The sequence below is a fragment of the Leishmania donovani genome, chromosome 35, assembly GCF_000227135.1.
Source record: "Leishmania donovani BPK282A1 complete genome, chromosome 35".
Taxonomy (NCBI): domain Eukaryota; phylum Euglenozoa; class Kinetoplastea; order Trypanosomatida; family Trypanosomatidae; genus Leishmania; species Leishmania donovani.
The window spans coordinates 2,030,045-2,056,838 of record NC_018262.1 but is presented as its reverse complement, the minus strand read 5'-3'; the positions used below and the strand labels follow the sequence as shown (position 1 = coordinate 2,056,838).

The following is a 26,794-nucleotide window of genomic DNA, read 5'->3' as shown; positions in this document are numbered from 1 at the left end:
TGAGGCAAGGATGCGGTGGACGTACCGGCGGGAAGAGAATGCAAGAGACGGAGACGCTGTCCAGGAATACGGTCACGCTCGATAGGGGTAATAGAGGAATGCCTCCCTTGAGGTACGAAGGCAAGCGCACGAGAAGAGGAGCGGACATGAGCGGTAGGAAGAAACCAGTCTGCCTTCTGTGACGCACTCTCTGCCTGCGCACAAGCATAGTCAGCTGCACACGGTGCACACTGATGTGCGTTCTGTTCCGCGGATTCCTCGTCAGTCTCCTCTGCACCTAGACATCCTCTGACAAGACGATGCCGGCAGGGCGTAACTCGACGCACACAGACCCAGGTGTGTTTCGCTTTCTGTTTCCCCTCCTCCTTTTTCGGTTTAACGCTGGGATTTACGCGGCGCTAAGACTTCACATGCGCATCGATCCACTTCAGCAACAGCAAAAAAAAAACAGACACGCTACTCATTGGCTGTTCTTAGCATGATTTGAAGAACATCCTCGTCCTCTAGCTCATGTGAAATGCCGACGCGCTGTGGCTGGTGCTTCGCGCTCGTGCCCCACACAAGGGCGTACTTGAAGCGTGACGCAATATCCTTGTGAATCCGCTTGCAAATGTGCTCCACACTTGCGTCGCGCTTCACGATGAATGGCTTGCCGAAGTCAGGGTGCTCACCATGCTTCTTTGTGTAGATGCGAATGATGTTGAGGTGCTCCCACACCTCATCGATGACCTCGTCGACGTTGAGATCCCAGTGCAGCGACAGCACGACAGAGTGCGGCAGGCGACTCAGGCGGTCCATCTCCTCCATAGTGATCGTGTCAATCTTATTGTACACGTACAGGCACGGCATGTACTTACGGTTTCCTTCTATTACATCGATGAACTGGTCAACAGTGATGTCTTCGCGCAGGGCCACATCGGCGTTAAAGATACCATAGTCCTTCAGAACCTCCTTCACCATCTGCTCGGAGACGCCCCTTGTTTGCGGCACAGTGGAGCTGTAGCTTACGACATTCATGCTGCACGATGCCTTCTTCTTGAAGGTGACGTTGGGGAAGCGCTGATTCAGACGGATACCAACGGACTCAAGCTCGCTCTCGATCTTCGAGCGCTGTGCCTCTGCCTTGGCAGCGTCGAGCATGAGGATGATCATGTCAGCAGTGCGCGCCGTCGCGATGACCTGGCGACCGCGGCCCTTACCCTCTGCGGCACCTTCAATAATGCCAGGCAGGTCGAGGATTTGGATTTCTGTCCCCTTGTGCATCAGCTTTCCAGGAATGCACGTCAGCGTGGTGAACTCGTAGCCGGCCGCCTCACTCTCTGTCTGCGTGACACGCGAAAGAAAGGACGACTTGCCGACGGACGGAAACCCGACCAGGGCGCAGCGCACATCGCCGCTCTTGCGAACGTCGAAGCCGTCCCCACCCTTCGCGCCGGCCGCGCGAGCGGCGTTCTCCATCATTTCTGTCTTGATGCGCGCCAGCTGCCCTTTGAGACGACCGACATGGTACTCCGTCTTTTTGTTCTTTTGTGTTCTCGCGATCTCCTCCTCGATAGCCTTTCTGCGCTCCAGAAGACCCATGGTGACGTGCCTCCTCCCTTGCTTGGAGGAGAGCCCCACAAATGACCTTTGGTGTGCTGACGCCGGGAGAGGAGCGCGCTTGTCGGACTGCCGGCACGAGGCAGCGGGTGGTTTCACGCAGGAGCTCGAAATCGCACAACGAGATGAGGAGCGAAAACCGATCAATGTGAGACGTCTTGGCTCCCTACCGTGGCCCGTGTGCCTTACCTTTGCCCGCGAAGCAAGTCTCGCGCCTTCTTGTAGCTGGTGGGGAAGTGTCAAACAATAGAAGACGACCAGGTGAGCCTGCAAGCGCCCGCTGTGCAAACGCGCCTGCAGAACCGGGTGAGGATAGCCGTGGGGGAAAAGGCGAGAAAAGGAGCGTGCGGACAGTAGAGATGATAAAGAAGTCTAGTCGGAGGAGGCTCGGCCGTGTAGACATGTACAATGCACGCTGTAGTGTTTAGTGTCTCCCTCGCAAACACCCAAAAGATTGACGGGCGAAATTAGCTAGCGCAGACGGGGGAGAGAGACGGCCATTGGAAAGCAAGTCCGTCGACGACAAACAGGGAAAAATGTATGAGGTGCAGCAGAGCAAGGCATCGTACACGGGAGTGTATGCGTCTTCGCGGCTGATGCAGTTTGTTGGCCTCAGTCCTTGCGCAATCGCCTCCCGCAATACCGCTTGTTGTGTGTGTGTGTGTATGTGTGTGTGAATTTGGAGTAAGTCACTCTTTTGTTTGCTTGTTTTCATTCTCTCTCGCGTCATGCAGGCGACGCACCTGAGACTGGGGAAGTTTTCGCTGCTGTTACGGGACCGATTCCCCAGAAACACTCCAGCGGTTTGAAGGAGAATTTCTTGGCCTCGGCCTGCACCGTGGGATTCGACAGCACCTTGGGAATCCAATGGTTGTCGATAATCCTCTTGAGCTCCTGCGCCGTGTACGCCAGTGATCGCCGCCGCCGCAGCGGGGTCCACGTCATGTACGGCACCTGACTCGTGCGCTGCGCACCTTTGCGGTGTTCTTCTAGAAGAGTGAACAGAATGGTGGAGAAGTAGTAAATGCCATCCTCCACAGAGAGGTCCGCCGCCGAGCTGGCAGTGCCGCTTCCGTTACTGGCCTCCTCCTCCACTTTTGTATCGTCCACGTCGTGCGAACGGTGACCAAAGGTCAGTCCGGACACGCTGGCCTTGTCCTCAGACCACGGCTGCGTGCCGTGGGAGTCGCAGATGTAGAAGCTCCACGCCTCGCGGTAGCGGCTACGCGAGCCCTTCGCGATGTCGTGCTCCACGGAGAAAACGGAGACGGTGTAGTCTCCTGATACAATCACGTAGCCATACACCGGGTGCGCGCCGTCGCTAGAGCGTGTGCGCTTGCGGGGAGTGCGCATGGCATGCAACAGATCCACTGCCTTGTGAGCTTGGTTATAGAAGACGACCTCGAACTCGTCTGCGTTTGCCTTGCTGGGGAAAAAGTCCCGGAGGTAAAGGCAGGCGTTGAGATCGCCGATGGTGGGCCGCACGCGCTTCTGCGGCCAGCACGGCAGCGTCAGCTGGTGCATCCACGCTGAAATGTACAGAAGATAGTTCACCGTGGAGAGGGAGCAGCACTCGCTCAGCATTGCGGCAAAGCCGAGGGACGACAGCAGCACGGCGGACAACGTCGAGAACGTCTGACAGCAGTCGCAGGTGAGGGGCGGTAGGATGTTCTTCATTCGCCCTATGCGGGCGTTGAACTGCGACTTCGATCCTTTAATGCAGACTATGACGTTCTGCTTTACAAAGTCCATTTTCCCATCCCGAGAGCACGAAATGTCAGCGAACGTGAGATCTGTCAGCCGTCCTCTCAGCCGCTCCTGACGCTCGCGTTCACGCACAAGTCGTCGTGACTCCCGATCGCCTTCATCTGGGGTAGGCGAGGCGGAGGCTCGTGAGGTGCACTCCTCCTGCTTGTCGCTCATGACATGCCATGTGTGGCTGCCACCGTCGCCTCTGTACATATGTGCTGCTGATAATGCCTATACGTGACACGCACGCCAACCATGCGTGCACACGCGCGTTCTCCCTCCCGAATACACACACACACACACACAGCGCCACCAAACAGAAGCGAAAAGAGGCAAAACCACAAGGACAAATGTAAACACCAACAAAGACAAATAAGCGAGGGCAAGGTTACGGGGCACGACGGGAAAGGAGGTGCGCATCTGCCCGTCTTACGTGCATCTCTATCTGGCTGCGCACAGACAGTGGGGGAGAGCCCGTGAACACTTACAGGCTTGCACAAGCATCCCTGCTACCGATTGCCTCTCTTGTTGTTCGTTGCGACACCTACAGCAAGAGGAAGGGAGGCATCGCGTCTGCATGGCGCAAACTTCACTCCGCCCTTCGAATGTCGTCGCGCTGCCTCTCTTTCTCTTCTTCCTCCAAGGCCGGCATTCGGGCAATGCTTGTCGGCTTAGGTTCTGTCTGCACGAAAATGAAGACCCGCGCTCAGCCGGTCACTGCCTTGTGAAGAAAATGTTTTTTTTTTTTTGTTTGTTTGCTTGTATTCAGTTTTTGACTTTGGCATTTTCGACTGCCATCAGAGCTTTATTCGCCCTCTACTACATGGCCGGCAGTGAGGCGTTGCTACAACCGAGAACTCCACCGCTTGTGGACTCACCCACCACCGGGAGAGGGCACAGCCGTGCGCAGTACCACAAAGAGAAACAAAACAAACTCAAACAGACACACAAGCACACGATATTCCGTCCGCTACACAATGAATCACTTCTTGCCGTTTCCGAGCGCAACCTGCAGGCGGTCTACGAGCGGTCTGTCCTTCTCAGGGGCGCCGTCTACCAGCATCGCCTTGGGCGTCCGCCAGTCGGGGTCCCCTACGACAATGACGGTATCCGAGACCTGGATGACACCCTCGTCGCTGTTCCACTCAATGAAGGGGTATAGCCGCAGGAGCTTGAGGTACGCATCGAGTGTGGCAATCGGTGTGTCGGTCGTGACAGAGTTGAAGTGCTTTTCGCGGTTCGCCTCGGCGTTCTTGAGCTGCGTGCTGGCGTGCTTGAAGATGGACTTGTCGCGGCCGGCATGCATGGACGGAAGCTCGTTGAAGGAGTCCAGTGCCGGGGGCAGGTGCGTTCCCTCCTCAGCGTGTGAAATACTGAACTCTTTGATGTATGGAGTGCGGATCAGCTTCATGTTCGTCTGATCGTCGCGGAGGGACAGAAGTACTATGATGCCTTCCTTGGGATTGTAGGTGAAGATGGTACCCTCCACCTTGGTGTCGTCCACGAGGGTCACCGTCATGTAGCAGCCCACGGCGTCGTCCTCCTTGATAATGCTCATGGTGAATACAAGAAAAACGTCAAAAAAAAAGTGAAAGAAAAAAGCGCGTTGCAGTGATGACTAATAAACGTGTGCGTGCTCAGGTGGCTCAAAAGGGAGACGGCAGGAAGAAAAGTGGTGAGGGCGGGGGAGAGGCTTCGAGCGAGAGCTCACACAGGAGCGACTGCGGAGGGAGGAACCGAGGGAGGGAATGGGCAGCATATGGTACCCTTCACTCGACCCGGATGTGCCCGTCGCGAGCGTGACCTAGCTCGGCGTACCCCCGGGGATGTGCCATCGTTGGCAAACGTGGCCGTGGCCAGATCACAGGCCGATACTTAGTCAGCGCCTTTAAAACCAGTTTCGCTGCTTCTGGGTATCTGTGGAGTCTATGCTGCTGCTCAGCCGCCGAAGCAGGGTCGGCATGGAGGCGCGCAGAAAGCGCGCCCCGTATCCTCTTAACGAAACGGCATCACTCGACGCGTACACGAGCACCAACATACGAACATGTGAGCGCGCGCACTAAGTAAACAAACGCAAACCAACGCACAAAGCACTGCCGGCACATACACTCACGCAAACCTTCTGGCGCACATCAGAGGCGGACAGCCATGCGTTCGGGCAATGACTGCCGCAAAACTGTGAAGAGAATAGAAGGAAAAGGGAAGACAGAAAAAAAAAACCTCGCCACGCGACACCCGACACAGGAGGGTGACAACGCACATACTTTCGCCAAGGATGTGCACACGGGTGCCGGCACAGGTTTCTGTGCGTGTGCATACGTATTGTGGGCATGAAAGATTTTGGTTTCTCGCCTAAGGAACATACTGGTACGCCATTCCCTTCTTTGCGTAGACAAAAATGTTCTTCCCTTTTGCGTAGTTCAGCAGCTCCCGACCAGGCGCCGCGTTGGTACCGAGGAAAAGATGCGTCTGCTTCTCCAAAAGTGAGCTGAAACAGAGCTTCAGCTGGCGATGGCGGTCTCCGTCGGCAGGCTCCCTACACCACTCTCGGAGAAACTGCTCTGTGCCAGCGAGGTTGTTCACGTGCGCGGGGGTGAGGATGTTGTGAAAGGACACGAGTGCCGAGGCTTTCGGAGCCTCCATCAGCCCATCCAAGAAGATCGTCTGCGGTACTTTGTCGGTGTGCTTGAGATTGAATGCCGTGCGCGCGTCCTGATCTGCCTGTGACTTGAAAACTAGCTTGAAGTCTACAGGCTCCAGCCGGTGGTCCATCTCGAACGGCGATCCAGCGCTGCAGCAGATAGCCGACATCACTGCGTACGCGTTGTTGTTGCGTGCACGCCGCGGCAGAAGCTGGTACTCGTTGTCCGGCTTATGCAGTTCTACCAGCTCACTCCACGAGTCCACCATGAGGGGCTGGCCGACGGGGTGCATTGGGGGGATTCGACCACTGTACTGCTTCATCACGAGTTGCTGTGCAGGTGAGATAACTTGGAAGACAAGCGACTTAGCCTCGTATGCGTCAAACACGCGGTTGTGAAGCTTCTGCTGCGTCACGTTGCCGGACATGTCGCGCAACCGGACCACAAGGGTTTGGAGAGTGGTATTGAGCAGCGACATTCTCCTCAGCAGACGCCTCACAGTGAAGCGCGAAGGGCGCACGGTATGAGGAAGAGAGGGGAAAAAAGTGCAACGGGACGACACAGGCCGCTTCCGGACGGGAGAAACCTTTCGTGTTTATACAGGTTGAACACAAGCAGCAAAGAAAAGAGATTCGGAAGATGAGTGGGAGAAGCATTCGCCGTACAGCGCGGGCGTGCAACCGGACGACGGAGATGGGAAGAGAGAGAGAGAGGGGGGGGACGGGGGAGCGTCTCACCATAACATCAGTAACCAAAATAAAAAGCGAAAGGAGGGCGGGAAAGGTGACGCATTTTTTTGTTGGGTTTGTAAGCCTCATCACAGGGGTTGTGGTGCCGTTTGTAAAGCTACAGCCGTTGTGCGGCTCTGCCCTGCCTTTCCACCACAACATGCTTGTCGGCTGCACTATGCTTTCTCGAAGTTGTCCTGCACGATGGTGTTTTAGCTAATCGTGTTGCCAAAAAGCTGAATGAGTGTTGCACCCCAAAGAGTGCCCAAGCTGCAACGGTAACACCTCCCCTTTTCCACTCTAGCTCTCGCTCACACAACAGCGTGCGTTTGTAGCCGCATAGAAGAGAAAGTAAACGCGCACGCACACGCATACTCATACACATCATTTATAAAAAGAGATAACTACGCAGGCAAGGAACTTACACTGACGCAGCGCACGCCATTGCCACGTACATTCGAGTGCAGCGGAGAAGAGGCAGAAGCTGACGCCTCAAGAGGGAGAGAGAGTGGCTCTTCGTTGCATAACGAGCAGAGACCCAAGAAAAAAAAGACAACAATATAGCATACGTACACAGCGTTGACAGTGATACTGAAAGAGAACGCGGACGCGCAGCCGAGAGGCGGCTGTCATCGCCGAGAGGTGCGGCACACCTGTCCCTTTCTCGCTCTATGCATTTACAACTGTAAAACCGCATCACTTGGAAGCGGCGCGTGGTCAACTACAACGGCAGCAGCTGAGCGCCCTTCGAGGTGGTAATGGCCATCCAGTCTTCGTTTTGGGCACGGCGCCACGCCACATTGTTGATGGGCACCTCGCAGTCGCACCATAAGATGGAGCGACCTTTTTCCGCCCTAGCCTCCCACACACACACCAGACCATCCTCGCCCACCGTGCAGATGTTCTGCGCGTTTTGTGGCGACCATGTGAGATTGTTAATGGGCAGTTGATGCAGCTGGGAGAGCTGGGAGGCCGGCACCGTGGGATAGCGCATGTCAATCACTACTGCGTCAGGACTATCAATGCCGAAGGTGGCGATGAAGTAGGGGTCAAACTGATTCCAGGCCAGGCGCAGCAGCGGAGAGAGCCCTTGCGTCTCGTAGAGAATAGTACAGTGATCCATGTTACGCAGATCAAAGAAGCGCACAGAGCCGTCAGCGCCGCAGCTGGCAAAGGTGTGAGCAGAGGCAAAGGCAATGTCATAGACATCTTTGTCGTGCGCCACCAACTTCGTCTTTTGCGCCCCCGTCTCCACGTCCCACAGCGTTACCGTGGAGTCGATGCTGCAGCACGCCACAGTGTTGATGTCTTCGCTGTTCCAGTCGCACGAGGTCACTGGCGAGCAAAAGTCGTTCGGCTTTGCGCTGTCGAAGACGCGCTTCATCGTCACCTTAGAGTTGATCGTTTTGGCCTTCGCGGCGTGCTGCGGGTCACCACGGGTGGAGGCTGTCTTTTCTGCCTTTGGGCCACCCTCGGTGATTTCCCACAGACGCAAATAGTCTGCGGTGGTGATCACAACATCGGATTGCAGAGGGCGCGGCGGGAAGGAAACCTTGGTCGGAGGGTAGCAGTGCTCCCAGGAGGCACGGCAGACGATCTCGTTGTCCTCATTCTTCTCTACAATGTCAACGTAGTTGCGATAGTCCTTAGTGTAGGACGAGATGGCCAGGCGGAAGGGCTTGTTGGGCTGATTTGCCCACGACAGCCCGTTGGCGACCCACGGGGTTGCGTACGAGATGCTGCTGCTGTTTTTCTTCTCTCCCTCCTCCACTGCGGCGGGGTGCTCCATCATCGTGTGGGTGGCAAGAGATCCACAAAGCACAGGAATGAAAGAAGGAAAACACACACACACACAGCAGTTCCAAGGTGCTCGCCGCCGATCAAACAAGGCAGCGCTGCGGCGACCCGTAAGACAAGTCAGTGCAGGGTGGTAGCCAATACGTGAATCGACGAGTGAGACGGAGGAAGCAGTAGAGGAACGGAGGGCAGGCGCAGGAAAGCAAACAAAGCACAAGGACACGCGCACGTATGAACGAGAACGGCGAGGTGGGGGAGGCGGGGGCTGGCGACGCCGGCAGAACGGGGGGAGAAGAGAACAGTAATTGGTGGTGTGCGTGTGAGCAAAACTGTTTATGCAAGCGAAGAGAAGTTTGCATGTATGGCAGACGTACTGTATAAAGAGAAATGGGGAGGGGGGAGAGGAGTGGGAAGGGGTGAGGTGCAGGCAGCCCTGTATGAAAACGCAGCGGCGCTTGCTCGCGGCAGCACACACGCGGCGGTCTGAAAGCAACTGTGATGGCAATGATCGGAAAGGACTGTAGACGACAAGGCCAAGGAAAAGTGTGCGGTCGAGAAATGCGAAGAAGAAGAGGTAGACGATGAGATTCGAAAGCCCAGAGAGTCAAGCGGAGGCAACGGGAGGTCACGACCTTGGAACGGACGGCATCACGAAAATCGCAACCACAGCTGCACAAGAATCGACGAAGAGAAGGATGTGCTGTCACAGATGAAAAGGACAATGCCGGGCGCGGCAGAGTCTCCCTGGAACGCTGCTCCGGAGGGTCTCTACGTGTGCTGAAGTTGAAAATCAGCCAGCACGCATATACCACAGGGATGGCATGCATCCACTCTGTGACGCGGACCATTGAGAGACGTGCCCTTTTTTCCTTTTCAATTTATGTACATGTCACCTACGGATGAACAGGAGGGGCACGGGGAAGGAAAATGGAGAAGAGGGAAAGAGGGCGCTCACGCACGAACAGACGCTACAACGCCTCGCTTGAGAGGATGACACGGCGGCACGTTACTGCGCCTGTCCACTGAGTTGCTTCTTCAGCGATTCCACCTCTGCGCGGAGACGCGCGTTTTCTTGCTGCAGTGCTTCGTAGTCGGCCGAAGAAGCACCACCAAGAACCCGCTTGATGTAGTCCACTGGGTCCTCGGGTTTCTCTTCCTCTTCGTACAGGTTGACCAGGACGCGGGTGAGGGCGTCGACTACCTGCGTGGATTCCAGGTACTTCCGGAACTCCTCCTTCTTCGCCTCGCTCGACCGGTACGACATGGCGTGGAATACCGACAGACAACAGGGATTGAGAGGAGAGAAACACACGTGTACGTGGTGCGAGGACAACGCGCGGCGGTGGGTAGAGGGCGACTGAGATGTGCACAAATTCTGCAAGCTTTTGTGAGTGTGCGGGCCGAGCAGCCGCTCCAGCGAGAGAAAAGGGTGCAAAGGAGTCGGGGAGGGAAGGCGGACAAACATGTTTTCCTGGCCGCGATGGTGAGAGAGCGGCCCGGAAACGCAGACATCACGGAACATGGAGACACACGGCATTCACCCTCACAGTGCACAGCGCCGCGCAGTCTGTGAGGGGGAGGGGGATGTCTCCAATCTGACATGCAGGAAAGGTGCGCGGAACCAGTAGCGATGCTATGCACGAGCATAGCAGATACCGTGCACTGCGGGGCGCAGTTTTAGGGTATTGTCCAGCGATCTTTTAATGTTTTGCAGTAGTGAATTGGGAGCGGCGTTAACGCCCAAGCGACGCATGCATACGCTTCTTTGCGTCAGTTTCCATTCCCTGTCGAACGGAGTGGGCATCGCCCGTGCTGAGCGTGCAACAGATATCAAAAAAAAAATCCGCATACGGGCTCGCTAGCAGGCGTAGACATACTCGCTGACCAGTTCAACAAAACGGGTTCGAAAGCTGCTGTCGTCGAATGACTTGACATGCTCGCTGCCGCGTTTCTGGAACTGAACGTACCGCTCTGGATCGCGCAGCCGCATTTCACAGATTTCGACCATGGCGGCTGCGTACTCTTCCGCCGTAACGGCGAGAAAGCCCAAATCGGGAGAGTTGAGAATGTCAAGTTCGACACCACCGCTCCGGTGTCCAAGAGGGATGCAGCCAGCAGCGAGATACTCCAGCAGCACAATGCCGAAGTGCTCGTCACGCATGGTGTGAAGCCCAATGACGCACTTTCCCAGTTCAGCCCGCACCTCCGCCACTGTCGCATTCATGAGTACCTCGACCTGCTTTTCGATTCCGAGTTCCTTTGCGCGCGCGTGCAGCTGCTCAACACGTTTCCGGTCATCCGCGTTGCGTACGCCGCCGATCATGACGAGCTTGGCATCCATCGGCAGCCGCGGCATTGCTGCATGAAAAGCTACAAGCTGCAGCATGTGGTTCTTCTCTGGTCGGAACTGGCCGACACTGACAATGCGGTTGTTGCGCAGCGCAGGTGGCTGAGACTCCGCGGCAAAGCCAGCAACGTCACACGGCGGGTACAGCCGAATGCACGTGCGTGGCCAAAAAATAGATTGCGCGTGGTTCTGCGTCCATGACGAGTTTGTCAGAACCACATTAGGGAAAAAGCCCATGCAGCGATACAGGAGCGAGAAAACTTCGTAATAGACAACCTTGGCGCAACGCAGCATCGGATTCCGTGCCACGGTCGGTGCGTTGGTGTGACTCACCTCCCCGATGCGCACACGCTGCGTCATGGCGGAGGAGACGATGGGGTAATGCGTGTAGGAGATCACCGTGCACCCAGCAAGAAGCCGTAGCAGAGGATAAACAAATGGCACGCCAACCGTCTCCAACACGATCGGCGTCACCGCATTTGCGATCGCCACCTCATAAAAGAGGGCCGCACCGCCCCAGAAGGTTTGCAAGAGCAACGTGAGACGTGGGTAGGCGTCGCCGCTCAGCCACCGGGTCACGGCGGGGCGCAAGTAGATAAAGCGCACAGGCCGAAGAAGGCGGATGCTGAACTGTTTTTCGACGAGGGAAAGGAGGTGCTGATCGGACGACTCGGCCGACAACCTGTCTTCTGGCTTGTATTCGTTCGTAAATACTACATACTGCCGCTTCACGCCTTTGGCTGCATCGGCGTGCTGCAGTCCGTCCAAGGCGACCCACAACACACGTTCGCCACCACCACCTGCCCCTGCTGCAGCGTGCAAGAAGCCGACCGTGTTCCTAGCGTACGCACGCTTTCGGTGATGGCAAAGCAGGGCGAGCGTAGCAAGCACAAGGACGGCAAAGGTGAGCATCCTGATGACCCTGCACCCAGCAGTCATGTAGACGGCATCTTCGTGAGCGTCACGGCGGTGTTGGTGAGAAGAAACGAAATATCGCGGGATAGATGAGAGATGAGCCAGAGAAGTGCGAAAGAGGGGCGGCGGTGATGCCATGGTATCCGAGATACCGAGACGAGCTGTTTGGCAGCGGCGCAACGCACCACTTGCAATGGCGTTGCAACGCTGTATAGCCCGCGCGCTGAGCCCCAGCCAGAAAAAGAAAAGCATGCTTCACAGGCAGGCTGTTGGTCGCCGGCGCGTCTAGGTACACGACGCGCAACTTCGACCGAGGGTCTCACCGGGTCACGCAAGCATGCGTACCTCCCCAAGCGCAGACAATAAAGCGCGCCGAACCATCTGGGATCCGGCAGACACCGAGTCCCAGAGAGAAGCAAAGGCGCACTCACACATGAGCGCGCTTGCGCCTTAGAGGTCGCCTAGCGAAACGACTCTCGTGCGTGTAACACCGACTGCCACGCACTCTCCGCTTTTTTTTTCTCGCACCCCTTCTGCCCGTTCAGCGGTGAGTGTGATGTGTCTTGTAAGCGCATACTTTTTCTTCCCATTCGTTGTGGTGGGAAACCCGGTCATTTCTTCGAGCTGCTGGGCAGAGGTGGGACTTGCTCCTCGTGTGCAAAGCCCCGGATAAGCCCTCTAGGTGCGGCTCGATTGATTGAGCGAGCCTGCCCTTCCACGTGGGGAGCGATACCCTGGTCATACTGGCTGCCGCTACCGCGTGCGCTGATTGATCCCCATGCAATCGCCTTGTCAGGGTTTGCAATGCCTGTGGGGCCACGCAGCCTCCACCTGCTCCGCAACAGACGACATATCGCTACCGCCTTTATCATTGTGTGCGCGTGAGGTGTCTCACTGATGCAATCAAGAGGTAGTGGGGCGCGGTCGGAGGATGGCACACACTCACGACAAAGTGGAGAGCAGAAGAAGAGAGAGAAGGAGGCCGGAAAGTGAACCGCACGACCCACCCCCGCGCATCAACCGATCCTGGCTTGGCGGGCGAATGTCCGGTTGAGCGTGGGGGAGCGCACCGATCCGGTACCCCTCCGCCGGCGCCCTCGGTGGCACGACTCGAGCGAGCAGGTGGGCTCGAGTGTCTCCGCCTCTTTTTGTGGCCGTCGCCCGAGAGGGATTCCCCCGTCCTCGCGGGCAATCATCAAGGCGGTGGATGAGTGGGGGTGGGGTGGGAGGAGGCAAAGGCCTACAATGACCCGTTTTGAGATCTCAAATGAGCAGGGAATCACAACGGGGCGAAGAGAAGATCAGTGCGTGGCGAAGCATGCCATTGAAGTGGCAGAGTGCACGCTGACTCGCTCCGCGTCAGCATATCATTTTTTGAGCACCCGTTCCATCTTCCATTCTTGTCGCAGGCTCTCAGCGGCAATAAAACCGCGACACACGCCAGCACCACCGACGAGGCTGAGACCATCAGTGGCTCTTGCGCATCTTTTGACGAATCGCGACGCGCTCCTCTGCCGACAAAGGGGCTTGCACGTGCTTCTTCGGAGCATGCGACCATAAATGGGCGAAGATGCCGCCGAGAATCACGATATGCACAACGACTAGCGCAACTGCAAGAAGGGTTGCGCTAGAGTCAACAGATAGCGGCATCCACGGCACCCGAAACAGCGAAGAAAAAAGGTCACACGCAAACCTCTGTGGTGCCCTTGTCGGCATATGTGGCAGGAGTGACAGCGAGAGCGGCGAATGACTGTGGGAAAAATCGAAAGGGATGAGGAAGTTGAGCAGCGTAAGGAGCGGAGGTAGCACACGAAACTGCGGCACTCGATCGAGAAAATTAAGGGAGTCTCGAAGCAGGTGCTTTTGTGTGTGTGGGGGTGGGTGGGTGGGTGGGTAAGATGCTTGTGAGGGGTCGCGTGCCAAGAATCATAGGAGAGTTGGCTGCCATGCTCCCACTGCACGGATGCTATGGAAAGAAGCGTGTGCGACGCCTTCCAGCGCACAGTGAAAGCAGATTCAGCGTTACTATAGATAGCCGTGCGCGCGTCGCTCAACTCAGATGCCGAGCAACCGCAGACGAGGACACGCAGACCGAGGCCCATACGTGAAGCTGTGCCTTTTGTTTTTGCCTCTGTACACCGGAGTTGAGGAAGATGGGAGACGAACAAGACGGAAGCCAATGAAGAGGGTGTCCGACGGAACGGCGGTGCGAAGGCGATGTCATCCAAGACACTCGCATTAGGCAGAGCATATGCAAAAGACTACCATTCACCTTGCATTGGCCGCCGCAGACCTCCCCCGAGGAAAGCACACAAAATGATATACAAAAAATAAAAGCAATGAAGATCGAAAAGAGGACGCGGCAGTGTATACAGTTACTCTACAAGTCTTCGCCTGCCCTCTTTAGTGATGCAAACAATTTCACAGGCGGTACAGCCGCCGCCTGTACACGGTTGTTGACAGCGCATCGCACACCGGGATATCCCAGGCGCGAGACCTTTCTCCACCGTGAGCCTGATGACTAGTAAAGTGGGGTTAGCGAAAAACCGAATGCACGCCTTCTTGTACACAGGGGGCTCCACCTCAAAGCCAGAGTAACAGCACAAGTGCCACTGCAGACACCCACCCTGACAGCGTCGCTGAGGCGACGGCCGCAGTGGCGTCACGGCCGAAGCACGGTGTCTTGTCGTAGTCGTAGTTGGGATCGCTGTCGTTCACAATGACGATTTGAAAGTCTGGAATGCTCTGCGTTACCATTGAAAGCATCTCGAGTGCCGGGTTGGGGGAGCCACGGAAGGTGATAGACGGAATGATCAGCTCATTCGACGCTACGCACGAGGGCGACGGTGACTGAAAGGAGGCGGCAGTTATGTTGAAGACGGGGGTGGACATGCAGGAGCTCACGATGACGCCGCATTCAGCGTAGCGAGAGCCATCGTGACCCCACAGCCCTTTCCGCGTGCCCTCCTTGCCGTAGAGGAAGGAACGGCAAATGCGCCACGTCTGCTCCCCAGCAACGGAGTTGGTGGACGGCGGAACGAGACCACCGTCCACCATGTCGCCCTTGACGCTCTCGAAGCGGTACAAGGGCTCTTTGGGATCACAGGGCAGGCAAAGATACTGGCGCAGCGCGTAGAGCGAGGTGTAAATGCGCTGGCTGCCCGCGACACAGCCCTGCCCCTTCGGCACCAAGGCACTGTATGCCGTCTGAATATCTTTATCATTGCCGGGGAGGCAGCATGCATTGTGCGAGTGCATGTAGCACAGCTCAAGCCCAAACGGAACGGCCGGGGCTGCGTCTGTGACGAAGCACTTGCGAGCACCTCGTCCTGGCACAGCGAGCATCAGCCCGATGACCAACGACAGCAGCAGCAGCAGCGCGAAGAGATGCATTCACACTTGAAATGGGGTACGAAAAAGATTGAAGGATAACGATTTGGTAATACGCTGGCCTGACGGCGCGAGTGCTGGCCATTGATCTGCGCTTTTCGAGCCCTGAACACAAGAGGAGGATCAAGGAAAGAGTTGGCCACACTCACGGCTCAGTATACAGAGCAAGTACACGGGCGTCGGTTGTTCTGCCCAGCGAGGGGGAGGGGAGAAGAGAGGGAGGGGTTCTCACCCGGGATTTTTGTCGGCGGTGCCCGCGCATACGTCTTTGGCGCTCCTTGAAGCGGCAGCCGCATTTTGCTACAGAGCTTTACGTGGCGAAGCACGGACCATTTTGGTTGGTGGGAGAGACTGAACTCAGTGGCACGCAATGGGGAAGAATAAAAATACACATCCTTTCCCGCAGAGTCTCCGGCACGTCACTGCACACGAAGCTGGGGGATATGCTAGTAGCATACACACAAAGAATATTCACAGGATTCCGAACATTACGCGGCCTCGTGAGAGAGGTGCCAGCCGTGCCGCACACTGGGCAGCGTCTGATCATTGTTTGCGGGCACACACAAACACACACACACTCGGTCAAAAAGCCGGTGCGTTTGCGACTAGGTTCGACCGCTACGTTCGAGCCCGAGAAAATATGATGCGAGGGAAATCAAGGAATCATCGCCAACTGCCTCACTGCTGAAGATTCAAGGGGAGCACAAAGAAAAAGAGTGGCAAGAGCGAGTCACAGGCGACTAAGCAAAAACGAAACACTCGGCACAATAGCAGACAGCGTACCACCGCAGACAGGGAGGCGGCGCAGCATCCATCAGGTGATGCGGAAGGCAGCGGACAGGATAGACACATACCACCGCCACGAAAAACAAAAACAACAAAAAGACGCAGCGGAAAACAGCAGTTCAGCAGGAACTTGTCACCGCATTCTGCGGCACGCAACAAAGGGCCGAGTGGGAAGGAGAAAAAAAATAGACGAGCCCTCAGGGGTAGCCCTCCACCACCACCACGTCTTCAGGGTACGCCATTTCGATGTGCCTCACCTCCATGTTATTAGAGGGGCGGGGGTGCCCATGCAAGCAGAAGAAAAGGGTGCTAGAGAGGAGCACATGCGAACGAGGATAGCAGACTAAAACAAGGGGAGTGTACGAGGCACCAGTACACACGACCGCATCCCTGCGAGAGAGCGCGGGGAGAAATGGAGGGGGCTCCGGGGAACAGCCGCCGAACGACCCAACCTCCGAGACCCCTTCTTCACGACATTTCGGAAGCATCTCCGCGGACCGACAAGCCGTTTCACCACCTTTCCGCTACCCATCATCCTTTGACTCCGCGACTCCTTTGCTCAGTAAAGTGCCTACAGACGGGCACACGCACATGGCACGTGCTTTCATGCCACGAGAAAGGAGAGACGTCACAAAGAACAGGTGATTTCAAGTCGGGGCTGTGGAGGCGCGGGCTTCTTTTTTTTTTCGTTGGCACAACTACGCGCGAAACAGGAGCGCAGACGTCGGGGCCATTGCCTCTTGAGTGGGTTCTGGCAGGGCAGCTGACATGGGGTGTACGTATACATGTATATGCGTGTGTGTGGCAGGTGTTGGTGCATCACGATTGGCGGCGGAAAATGGAAAAGAATCACAAGGAATCAAGAAGGCAGAATAGAAGGGAGCCGGCAGACGAACAGAGACACAGAAAAAGAGAAGATAGACTGCGTGTGGCAGAAGAGAACCGATGGCGCGCAACACAACAGTCGGGAATGGGGAGAAAAAGGCACCGTACGGTGGTAGCGCGGAGGCGGAGGCGTATGAGTGGGAAGAGTGGGCGGCATCGCGTGTGTGGGTGGGTAGGCGGAGTGGAGAGGCCGCTAACACATCATCTGCTCGGCACAGGAAGGCGTGCGCAGAAGAAGCTAAACGGAAGCGTTAGAGCTGGTTCAGGCATCACTCTTTACGCGGCTTTTGCGCATGGTGAGCACCCACCCACCCACCCCAAAGCAGGGGATCTTTTACAGAGATAACCAACTGCTAAGACTCACGGGCGGTCGTTTGTGTAGGTACAGCTGCTCGGAGGGGGCCTTGCTCGACCTGTGCAGCAGATCGGAACGGCAGCCACGCTTATGAATGCAAAAACCGATTATCCTCTTACTCGACGGAAAACATACCACAGTTCAACACAATCCGCACATACAGGCACGGACACACACGCTGGAGTTGAATGCCAGCTCAGATGCGCATGTGAACGGCGAAGTGTTTCTGCAGGCCCTTGCGCGCCGTGCGCTGTGCATCCTCGCTGGCACCGGTCACAATATCGAGGACCTGTTTATGCTCGGGCGTTCTGAGCTCGGCCTCCGCCAAACGGCGAAACAGTGGCGAGTCGTCGAGACACCGTACCATCCACTCTTCCAGCTCAGCTACATCAGAGACGGTGTACACTAGACCACCGTGGCGCAGCCAGTACGCGTACTCTTGCACCAAGCCCGGTGAAATGATGCGGCGGCGGATGTTCTTGCGCTTCCAGTGCGGGTCCGGGTAACAGAAGAACAGACGAGACAGCTGGCCTTTCGTAAAGCAGTTGGACCCAAACTTCATCACATTCATTTGCTCGAACCAGACATTGCGATAGTGCTGCGTCAAGGACGCCGCGTTCTCCTGGCGCAGCGCCAGTGCCTTCTCCTGTGCAAAACTGACCACCTTAGGCCGAATCTCGAGCCCCATCATGCACGTTGTGGGGAACACCGCCGCCAGCGAGAAGAGCATGCCCCCGAATGCGCAACCGACATCGACGAACTCAACTACTGGGTTGGCCATACCAGGGTAGAACTCCGAGAAGCGCTTCTCGAACTGTGCCGGGCACTCCGGGTGCTCGTCGTCATTCTCGGCGAGCGGGTTCCGATGCGGACGCGTCCGGATCGGTAGCCGCGTCCATCGAGGCTGCTCTTCAGAGGCCATCGCCGCGGTGAAGAAATGCGAAAAAAAAAAGAGGTGCTGGCCCTACTGGGCAGCATCGTCCATTACCGCATGTGGTGCACACAGCACATTCACGTCACACAGTGGAAGGTAAACGAGTATATGCGAAAGAGGCAAAGCAGAAGAGGGGCGCGCGCCAAGTCCCCCCCCCCACACACACGCAAAAAAAAAAACAAAAGAAAATCCACCGAAGTAAGATATGCGTCGGTGGAGTAGAGACAGACGGGGGATCGCAGAGATGAAAAAAAAAATGAATCTACCATTTTGAGTCCATCATCCTCTGGAGGGATTCACGGACATCCAAGGAAGCTTCGCGACGGGAGACATGCTGCAGCGTCCATAAACAGGCACACATGCAGAAGCTCATGTTCAGGTTGATGAGGGTAGCTGCTGAGCGCTCAAGAATGGAGACTGGCTGTCCACGTCGAGCAGGAGTGCAGCGGATGGCTGAGCGGAGTCTGGCATTCCCCTCGAAGGCAGCGTTGTTGACGGCCTTGCGCCTTTGCTGGTTTTCCACGTGGCTCATAGTTGTAGGAAACGTGCGAAAGCACTCGCGTACGCCTCACATAGTGCTGGGGCGGAGAAGACGCAGCAGAACTTTACTTGCCACCCACACAAGCGACAGTTTCGCTGCTGCCGTCAGTCAGGCTCGGCTGTCATACGCAGCTTGTGCTTCAGCTGCGCGTTTTCCTGGATCAGCTGCTCAAGCTCCAGGGACATCCGGCCTAGCACCGCGTCACACTCAGCAATCTGGTCCTCGTGCTTGCGTTGGTCGTCGGCCATGTGCTGCTTCAGCATATCCACCTCACGGGTTCTGGCGTGCGAGAGCGCTGCGTAGTTTTCGTGCAGCAGAGCAAGCTCGCTGTTCAGCGCTTGCACTGTTTTTTCGTACGCCAGTACACGTGCTTCTGCGAACCGTGCAGTGGCTGGCGACACGCCCTCTGGCGCCTGCGCAGCAGAGGCTTCCGGCGAGGTTTTCAACAACCCTGTATTGCTACTGTTGACGACGCGGGTAAGCTCGTTCATGCGGGCACGAAGTGCCTCCAACTCGCCGTTTTCTGCCGTTGCAGCCGCGCGCGTTGCCTCGATCCTGGCCGTGGCTCTGGCCAGGGCGTCCAGGAGGCGAGCCTCGTGCTCGACGAGTCGCTGCATCACCTGTACGCCAGCCCCAGCTGCGCTGTCATGCGATACGATGGGGGCGTCCGCCGCTCTCAAGCCGCTAAACGTTCGCGGTGTGGCGGGGAGGAGCACGCTGTCTTCTGGGTCGCCGCCACGGCCTCGCCAAAGGCGCGTGAGCGCCTCACGAACCCTGCTGCGGCACTGAAGAAGTTGCTGGTGCGCAGGCGATGAGGCGGGTAAAGTGTGCAGCAGCGTGGTTAAGATGGCTTCCTCCATGGTGGACGTGTACCGGCACACATCGTGGAGCACCACGAATAGGTCGCTAACGAGAGCCTTTTGCGCCTCTAGTTGAGAGGAAAGCCTACGCTCTGTCAGCTCGCGTTGGCGCTCAACGAAGACGCACTCGTCAATGACTTCGACGAGGTACTGCTGGGTGCGGTGCAGCTCATCGGAGGCGGTGGCGGATGTGTTGGCCATTGCTGCGACGATGGACATAAAACGAGTGCCAGCAGCGGCAGCCTCCAAGTACAGGTATTCCTCTTGTGCGCACGCACAGCTAGCTGCCCGTGCTCCCTGCAGAAAGGCACAGAAACAACAAAAAAGAACGAAGTCAGGAAAGGCAAGAACAGCAGAGGGAGTGACAGGGGGGAGCGTCTTTGAATGCGTAGGCGTGTGCGCGCGCGTTGAGCTCGCGGCGAGCATACACACACAGCGGTCGCCTTTATGCTTTCGAGCAGTGCATAACAGAAGAGGCGGCACAGCCGTCTTTTGGCGTTTCGCCTGAATGACATCCCCGGTGCAGTTGTGTGCGTGTGTGTGTGGGGGGGGGGGAGGGAGAGTGGAGCTGGTTACACGCCGCTTCCTCGTAGGGACGAGGGAGTATCCATAATGGCGTGAGGCGGAAAACACAGCTGAGAAAGTCTTCGTGGCTCTTTGTGTTGGTTAGAATCACCAAAATCTCGATGCCGAGGACGGAAAAGGGGAGGAAGCTCGCGCACACGGCACAACGACAGCAGAACACTACACAAAAAGCATCGGCGGCCGGAGGAACTCACATGCGCAGATGCAAGCAGTGAAGAGTGCATCTTTTTGGCGCGCATCGAAATCCATCACCGTCCTGGCGCCAATCGCGTGTGGCGCTTGAGTTGCTCATCGAACGCCGTGGCTCGGCTAATAGGTCCTTTTTTGCGGCTGATGACGGTGCAGTCGGACGGGCTGTTTACGCTCTTCACGGACGGTGTCCCACGTCGGCGTGGGACACCGTCGTGATGAAGTGGACCCTTCAGCGACTGCAGCACATCACGCATGTGGTCAGGATAGCGCTCGACCACGTCGCTCGTCTCCACATGGTGCGTCCAGACATAGCCATCATCATCGCCCGCGGCGGCTTGCGCACCGTCCGTAGCTGCGGTGCTGCTTCCGCCCTCCAGCAGCGGAGTCGACGACTGAGCACTGCGCAGCACGCGCCGGGGTAGCACGTCGAGAGTGATCTTTCCCAGGTTGCCCATGGTGAAGTCGTGCACAAAGAACCGGTGCGCGCGAACGGGGTCTAGGTTGCCCATTTCGGTCTGCCCACTTGTGCCGCTGCGCTCGCAGATCATTGCGACGCAGTCATCGAAGCTGATTGGCATACGCGGAAGATGCAGACACTCGGCCATGTGCTCCGATGAGCCGGACGCAACAAGTATGTCGTAGATGTAGCGCGCTACCATGCCCTGCGGAAGGGAAACGTCGTTGGTGGGAATGATGCCGCACGCCGCCAGCTTCAACCCTGACTCTTTCGTGAAGCAGCCGGGCAGTGTGAGACCTGGTGTGTCGTACAGTACCACGGGTGGGTCCTTGGAGAGAGGAACCAGCTTCATGCCGCGCGTGGTGCCTGGTGTGATGGAGACCGTCTCCGGTGATCTGGAGCGGCGGAAGTCCTCACGGTGAAACTGATACTCGTGGGCGAGCCTCAGGGAGTTGATCAACGTCGACTTGCCCACATTCGGCATCCCCACAACAAGTCCAACGTGGGCGACTGTCTTATACGGCAACGGCGGCAGAATGTGCGTGGTGAAGCGCTGCACCGCCTCCACGACGTCCCTCCAGCACCGCCGCGCGCTGGTGAAGAGAGCAAAGGCGCCGTTCCGTTCGTAGTATTCCTGAATCGCGCGATTGCTGTCCTCGTTTGACAGCTCCGCCTTGTTGAAGATGATAAGACGTGGCTTTCCGGCGGTTAGTTTGCGAATATTTGGATTCTCCGTCGTAAAGGGCAGCCGTGCGTCGCGTATCTCGAGAATGAAGTCCGCGTCCTTCACCTTGTCGGCAAGCATGTTAGCAGCCGAATGCATGTGGCCCAGATACCACGCGGCGCCCTTTTCGTCAATGTCCACGAACGCCTCACGCGACATCGACTTCTTCGCCGACGTTTCCATGGATTCTTTGTAGGCGCTGAGGGTGCGCTTCACCTTGCGCATGAACGCCGGGTCAAAGACGTTGCATTGTCGCACAGTCACCCGCATGACGCCTCAGTCACAAGTGAGGCGACTCTTTTGCTGCTCGCGTGCTTTCGCTGCACAGCGGCGAGATGCACCTGTCGGAAGGAGGGAAAGGGACGAGGAGGGGAGGGTGAGCACACATGCCCTGCACATGGCGCGATAGGCACCGAGGAAACAAGGGATTGCGCAGGCTGCTCTAAGCGTGGCGCTTGTCAAGTCTCTCTGTTGTCTCCTCCGCTACGCATTCCACATGCCATGCGCGTCGCAGGGAGACTGCAGAGATTGAGAGAGACAGAAGGAGCCGAGCGCGGTTGTCCCTCCTGTGCACTTCTCCCAAGGAGCGATGACAGAGACATGCGCATCGTTGTGGCCTTCACAATAGTTCAGTTTTCTTCTCCCTTTTTCCGTGTTCTCGTGATCTACCGCGCAGCCATCCACGGGGAGAAAGGAGAAGGGTTTGAAAGGGAGAGCAGAGGAGGCGGCGCTTTTTCCCTATCCTCGACGCCCGGAGACGGACGGAGTGACTCTGCGCCCGATGCAGGAAGTCCCGCGCCTCGGGCGGACTCGCTCGCATCACCTCAGCCGCATTCCAGTCCAATGAGGTAGTGCTCTTGAGGAAAGGGAGCCATTCGGAAAGCGGGGGCAGAACCGGCACATCCCGTGCACCCTGCGGGCGCTAGATCTCGCAGAGCACCTCAGCCTGCTCCACGCCGAGGTTCTTCACCGACGAGGTGTTCACGTCAAATTTGTCTCGGCGTAGAGGGCGGTGCTGGCACTGACCAGTGAGGCTTGCTTGTGTCTCGAGAGAGTCACGAGTTCTTGTTCCGGGACGCCACGGGCCGCCATACACCATACGGCAGCGCCGGCGTTGCGTTCTCCTGCCGCGGCGGCGCACGCAGCGGATTGCAGACCTCCGTGGGATGTGAGAACAACGCGCTGCGTGCGTCGTCGCTCGCGCAAAAGTGGAGTGCGCACGACGGCGTGTTACCGGTGCGAGGCTGACAGCAACGAGTGCGGGCCACTGATACGAGCACCCTTGCTGCTCCGCGTGGTCAGGGGGACAGCGCCGTCACGGGCCGCCCAGCGTTTTCTACGCCCTCCTGCACCCGTTCTGGGTTATGGGGGGAGGGGGCGAGAGTGCTCTGCTGTGAAGCGGGCGCCTCGTGTAGGCCAAAGGCCAGAGGCGAGCGGCCGCTGCCGGCCCATCTGCTATCCGTACAGGCAGGTGATGTGCAAAGCAGTGGAAGGTCATGCGCAGGCCACAGTCCTTGCTGCATCACTGCGGCCACGCGCATGCGCTGCGAGAGACTGGTAAGCCCGGCCCCACCGCGCGGAGCTTGCGACGTGGCGCCTACGGTACGCTGGCTGAGGGCGCACAATCGCACGCGGCCAAGACAGCGGGCATGCTGTCCGACGCCTCCTCCAAGACTCCCGCAATCCGATGCGACCGCAGAGCTTGTGGAAGGTACGGCGCACCCACGACCTGCTGGCCTACTGGTGGAGAGCACGAGCCCGTTAGCGCCGCTGAGCACGGCATACTGCATCGCAGCGAAGCGTCGCATGGTGCGGGAGGTGGCAACGAGAGAGAGTGTCGAATGCCAGGTGGGAGGTCTTGCCTGCACGAAGATCACCGCCCCCTCCAAACTGCGGCGTGAGAGGTAGAGTACCTCTGCCCGTAACGTGCCGTTCTGCTGGCGGCTCCGTGCGCCCGCGCCTTGTTGGCGATGGTGTCGTCCCTCAGGGAAAAGCTCCTCGAGCCGGCCGTCTCCCGACGAGTCCTCAGGAGTGCCCACCCCCAACACCACGTCTTCAGGGTACGCCATTTCGATGTGCCTCACCTCCATGTTATTAGAGGGGCGGGGGTGCCCATGCAAGCAGAAGAAAAGGGTGCTAGAGAGGAGCACATGCGAACGAGGATAGCAGACTAAAACAAGGGGAGTGTACGAGGCACCAGTACACACGACCGCATCCCTGCGAGAGAGCGCGGGGAGAAATGGAGGGGGCTCCGGGGAACAGCCGCCGAACGACCCAACCTCCGAGACCCCTTCTTCACGACATTTCGGAAGCATCTCCGCGGACCGACAAGCCGTTTCACCACCTTTCCGCTACCCATCATCCTTTGACTCCGCGACTCCTTTGCTCAGTAAAGTGCCTACAGACGGGCACACGCACATATACATACACACATACACACACTCACGCGCGCACACACAAAAAAGGGCCTCTTTTTGCTCATGTGTGCTCATTCCATGTGCGCCAAGAGAATAGCGTCACACCTACGCGTTCACAGCGACACCAAACACAGTGAGAGAAGGAGAGCAAGGAGGGGGGGGGGGGCGAAATGAACGCAAAGGCAACACACCCAGCGTAAACAAACGACGCCCTTCGATTGCGTTGCTGTTGTAAGAAGGGGACACACGCGCCATACACTGTTTGATGAAAAAAAACCACCACCGCGCGTATCTCAACGGGACATGGGGCGAGGAGAACAGAGAGAGGTGAGGGTCCCTCTTTGCCGAACCGCAAGTTGATACCAAGACGAGTGCCGGTGAGACAGGCACGGTAACGCGAGCATAGAGAGAGAGGCTGCACGGTGAAGCTTCCCAGTGGTCTCCTGTGATACGCATACGAAACGAAAAAAAGAAAAAAGAGAGGGAGAAGGAAAGGGGAGAGGGAAGACGAAAGGAGAACAGCAGCACGCCACCAACGAAGGGAAAAAATAAAGAACATACAACGGAGAAAAACACGGAGCACAGAAAAGACAGAGAACGGCTTGGAAGAACGCTCATACTGAGAAGCGAAAGGAACAAACAAACAAGCAAAGAAAAACAAGTAAAACAAAGGGCGGAAAGGATATTTAAAAAAGCCCCACAGCAGCAGCAGCAGCACACACAATCACAATCACAGCCGCGTGATGAAAGCGAAAGAGGGGACCGCAAACACATACGTACACGCACAGTTGCATGCATTGAAAGTACAAATTAATGCGTCCACTCTGCGTGTGGATGTGACGCCGCGAGGATGAGGTGGTATGTGCGGTTGTGCATTCGTTTGTGCGTGGCGGTGAGCATACAGGCCCACGCGCGTGCGTAAGAATGTAGCTGAGAACATCTTTCTTCTGTTCTTCCCTGGACCTTTGCGAAAACGACGTCATGGTAACTGACGAGCCCTAGCGCAACACAGGTTGTGAGAGACAAAGAAAGCAACTCCGCGACACACAGAAGAAAACCGAGTGGTTGACTCTCAGACGGAGAACAAACCGGCACATCAAGCAAAAGGCAAAATGGAAGAGAGCAAGAAAGGGAGAGGTCATTTGTGAGAGAAAAAAAGAGGAGAGGGAGAACGAAACAAAACAACCTCCAGGCTGAGCAGCAGAGCCTCATCAGCTGAAAGTACCGGTTTGTTGAGGAAGCGAAAGGCGGAACACGACAAAGAGAGAGAGAGAACGGGAAGAAAAATGTGAGAGATGGAACCTGAAAGCGTCAGCGATTCCTTCCTCAAGTTAGCATGTTCATGTGCTTCAGCGGGAGGAAAGGGAAGGCAACAACACGCTCAGATTCATCGATGGGCTCCTGCGGGCCCCTATCGAACCACGAGCGAAGGATGGACTGAATTCAGAGACGTAATGCACTCGCACCCGCGACTTCCACTCGCCGTAGTTTGCGGTGTGTGCCTCTGTGTAGACACACGTCTAAGGCGAGTATGAGATGCTCGAAGAAAAAAAAAAAAAAACAGCCCAGAGGGGCAGAAACGACAACAATAAAAGAGACACTCGTATCATTACAAACGCAAAGAACTTCTGTCGTTATCACTGGGGCGTAAATCTGCAGCCCAACTACCTTAGGCGTTGCCGTCTCCGAGACGGCGCAGCCCTCCTTCGCTGTGTCTCTCACCTCGGCCATTATCGCGCGCAAGCTCAACCAAAAGTCTGTTCAGCAAGAACACGCTCAAGGATGTTTGCACAGATCATGACACACTGCTCTCCCAATATTCGCAGGCGCAGTGCCATCGCTGAACGTGCTGAGAAAAGAGCAGCGGAAAGGTTTTGCAACGTCGGAGACGGCCATTAGGAGGTGCTCAGAAAAGAGGGAGAAAAAAGGAGTCGCCCACATGCGCTTCTTCTGTGGTGACCCCGGCAAAAAAAAAAACCGGACTGCGCAACGCTATATACTCGCGTAGCGATCGGTGTGAGGCACGTTCACAACAACAAACGGAAGCAAACAAGTCGCGGCCATGGTAGCGGCTGCGCATCAACCGCGTTGCGTGCTGGCTGTCCGGCTTTACTCAACTCGTGGTCACGCTTTTTTTCTTTGTCTTTTTATCGCTTGCTAAAAAAGCTCTATAGGCAGCGACGTCTTCGATTTCTGCCTTTCCTGATTTAAAGCACGGTGGGGGAGAGCCGATAACAACAACAAAAAGAGGAAAGCAAGCGGCGCTGATTCGACCCTCTCATTCCTGTTTTCCTTTTTTCTTTCCACAGTCCTGTAAACCGCGCTTAAACCCGTCAAAAAGACGGACAATGAGCGAGAGCACGATGGGTTGGGTTGGGCGGGCCTGTGGAAGCGAAAGAAGAGTGACAGGGGGGGGGGAAGGCGGAGGAAAAACATAGTGAAGAAAACAAGAAAAGAAACAAAACAGAGCAAAAACTTAAAAGGAGGCAGTCGCGGAGGGAGGGAGGGAGGGAGGCGGCAGTGGTGGTGGTGGAGAGAACAGGAGAGCATGTAACGTGGGCACATACACATTTGACGGCAGGCGCACACACAAAACAAACGCATGTGGCGCGCCAAATCAAGACAAAAAAAAGAAGCGCGGGGAGGAAGCACACAGAAAAAACGCAAAACGCGCACGCGGAAGAGACAAAACAACGAGACCGAGGGAGAAAGGAAAAAGAAAAGTAAGACTTGTATTTAAACCAGAAGCTTACGGAAGTAAGAGAACAACGAATTAAGCACAGACACACACGGAAGAAAAGAGATTGAAAGGTGTTTCTTTGTTTTTGCTCAACGTGTACACTCGACCCTAGAACAGAAGTTAAGTTCCACTCGGCCCCGGCATGTCACAG

General features: G+C 56.7%; 11 protein-coding genes across 11 annotated transcripts; all 11 read right to left on the bottom strand.

The window, feature by feature from the left end:
- Window positions 1-456: 456 nt before the first annotated feature.
- LDBPK_355280 (GTP-binding protein, putative) lies at window positions 457-1,581 on the bottom strand (the record flags this gene model as incomplete). Its single annotated transcript, XM_003865057.1, has 1 exon — window positions 457-1,581. The coding sequence occupies one exon, from the start codon at window positions 1,579-1,581 to the stop codon at window positions 457-459; it is 1,125 nt and encodes a 374-aa protein (XP_003865105.1).
- A 744-nt stretch (window positions 1,582-2,325) lies between these two features.
- Window positions 2,326-3,276, bottom strand: LDBPK_355270 (hypothetical protein, conserved; the record flags this gene model as incomplete). The annotated part of the gene is made up of 1 exon (XM_003865056.1): window positions 2,326-3,276. One exon carries the CDS (start codon window positions 3,274-3,276, stop codon window positions 2,326-2,328), a length of 951 nt encoding a protein of 316 aa, XP_003865104.1.
- A 1,054-nt stretch (window positions 3,277-4,330) lies between these two features.
- Window positions 4,331-4,906, bottom strand: LDBPK_355260 (p21 antigen protein; the record flags this gene model as incomplete). Its single annotated transcript, XM_003865055.1, has 1 exon — window positions 4,331-4,906. The coding sequence occupies one exon, from the start codon at window positions 4,904-4,906 to the stop codon at window positions 4,331-4,333; it is 576 nt and encodes a 191-aa protein (XP_003865103.1).
- Window positions 4,907-5,700: 794 nt separating this feature from the next.
- LDBPK_355250 (hypothetical protein, conserved) lies at window positions 5,701-6,468 on the bottom strand (the record flags this gene model as incomplete). Its single annotated transcript, XM_003865054.1, has 1 exon — window positions 5,701-6,468. One exon carries the CDS (start codon window positions 6,466-6,468, stop codon window positions 5,701-5,703), a length of 768 nt encoding a protein of 255 aa, XP_003865102.1.
- A 971-nt stretch (window positions 6,469-7,439) lies between these two features.
- Window positions 7,440-8,510, bottom strand: LDBPK_355240 (hypothetical protein, conserved; the record flags this gene model as incomplete). The annotated part of the gene is made up of 1 exon (XM_003865053.1): window positions 7,440-8,510. One exon carries the CDS (start codon window positions 8,508-8,510, stop codon window positions 7,440-7,442), a length of 1,071 nt encoding a protein of 356 aa, XP_003865101.1.
- A 1,011-nt stretch (window positions 8,511-9,521) lies between these two features.
- Window positions 9,522-9,779, bottom strand: LDBPK_355230 (hypothetical protein, conserved; the record flags this gene model as incomplete). The annotated part of the gene is made up of 1 exon (XM_003865052.1): window positions 9,522-9,779. The coding sequence occupies one exon, from the start codon at window positions 9,777-9,779 to the stop codon at window positions 9,522-9,524; it is 258 nt and encodes an 85-aa protein (XP_003865100.1).
- Window positions 9,780-10,373: 594 nt separating this feature from the next.
- Window positions 10,374-11,774, bottom strand: LDBPK_355220 (glycosyl transferase, putative; the record flags this gene model as incomplete). Its single annotated transcript, XM_003865051.1, has 1 exon — window positions 10,374-11,774. One exon carries the CDS (start codon window positions 11,772-11,774, stop codon window positions 10,374-10,376), a length of 1,401 nt encoding a protein of 466 aa, XP_003865099.1.
- Window positions 11,775-14,360: 2,586 nt separating this feature from the next.
- On the bottom strand, window positions 14,361-15,170 carry LDBPK_355210 (hypothetical protein, unknown function; the record flags this gene model as incomplete). Its single annotated transcript, XM_003865050.1, has 1 exon — window positions 14,361-15,170. The coding sequence occupies one exon, from the start codon at window positions 15,168-15,170 to the stop codon at window positions 14,361-14,363; it is 810 nt and encodes a 269-aa protein (XP_003865098.1).
- Window positions 15,171-17,389: 2,219 nt separating this feature from the next.
- On the bottom strand, window positions 17,390-18,115 carry LDBPK_355200 (tRNA (guanine-N(7)-)-methyltransferase, putative; the record flags this gene model as incomplete). Its single annotated transcript, XM_003865049.1, has 1 exon — window positions 17,390-18,115. One exon carries the CDS (start codon window positions 18,113-18,115, stop codon window positions 17,390-17,392), a length of 726 nt encoding a protein of 241 aa, XP_003865097.1.
- A 657-nt stretch (window positions 18,116-18,772) lies between these two features.
- LDBPK_355190 (hypothetical protein, conserved) lies at window positions 18,773-19,729 on the bottom strand (the record flags this gene model as incomplete). The annotated part of the gene is made up of 1 exon (XM_003865048.1): window positions 18,773-19,729. One exon carries the CDS (start codon window positions 19,727-19,729, stop codon window positions 18,773-18,775), a length of 957 nt encoding a protein of 318 aa, XP_003865096.1.
- A 632-nt stretch (window positions 19,730-20,361) lies between these two features.
- On the bottom strand, window positions 20,362-21,756 carry LDBPK_355180 (hypothetical protein, conserved; the record flags this gene model as incomplete). The annotated part of the gene is made up of 1 exon (XM_003865047.1): window positions 20,362-21,756. The coding sequence occupies one exon, from the start codon at window positions 21,754-21,756 to the stop codon at window positions 20,362-20,364; it is 1,395 nt and encodes a 464-aa protein (XP_003865095.1).
- Window positions 21,757-26,794: the final 5,038 nt, after the last annotated feature.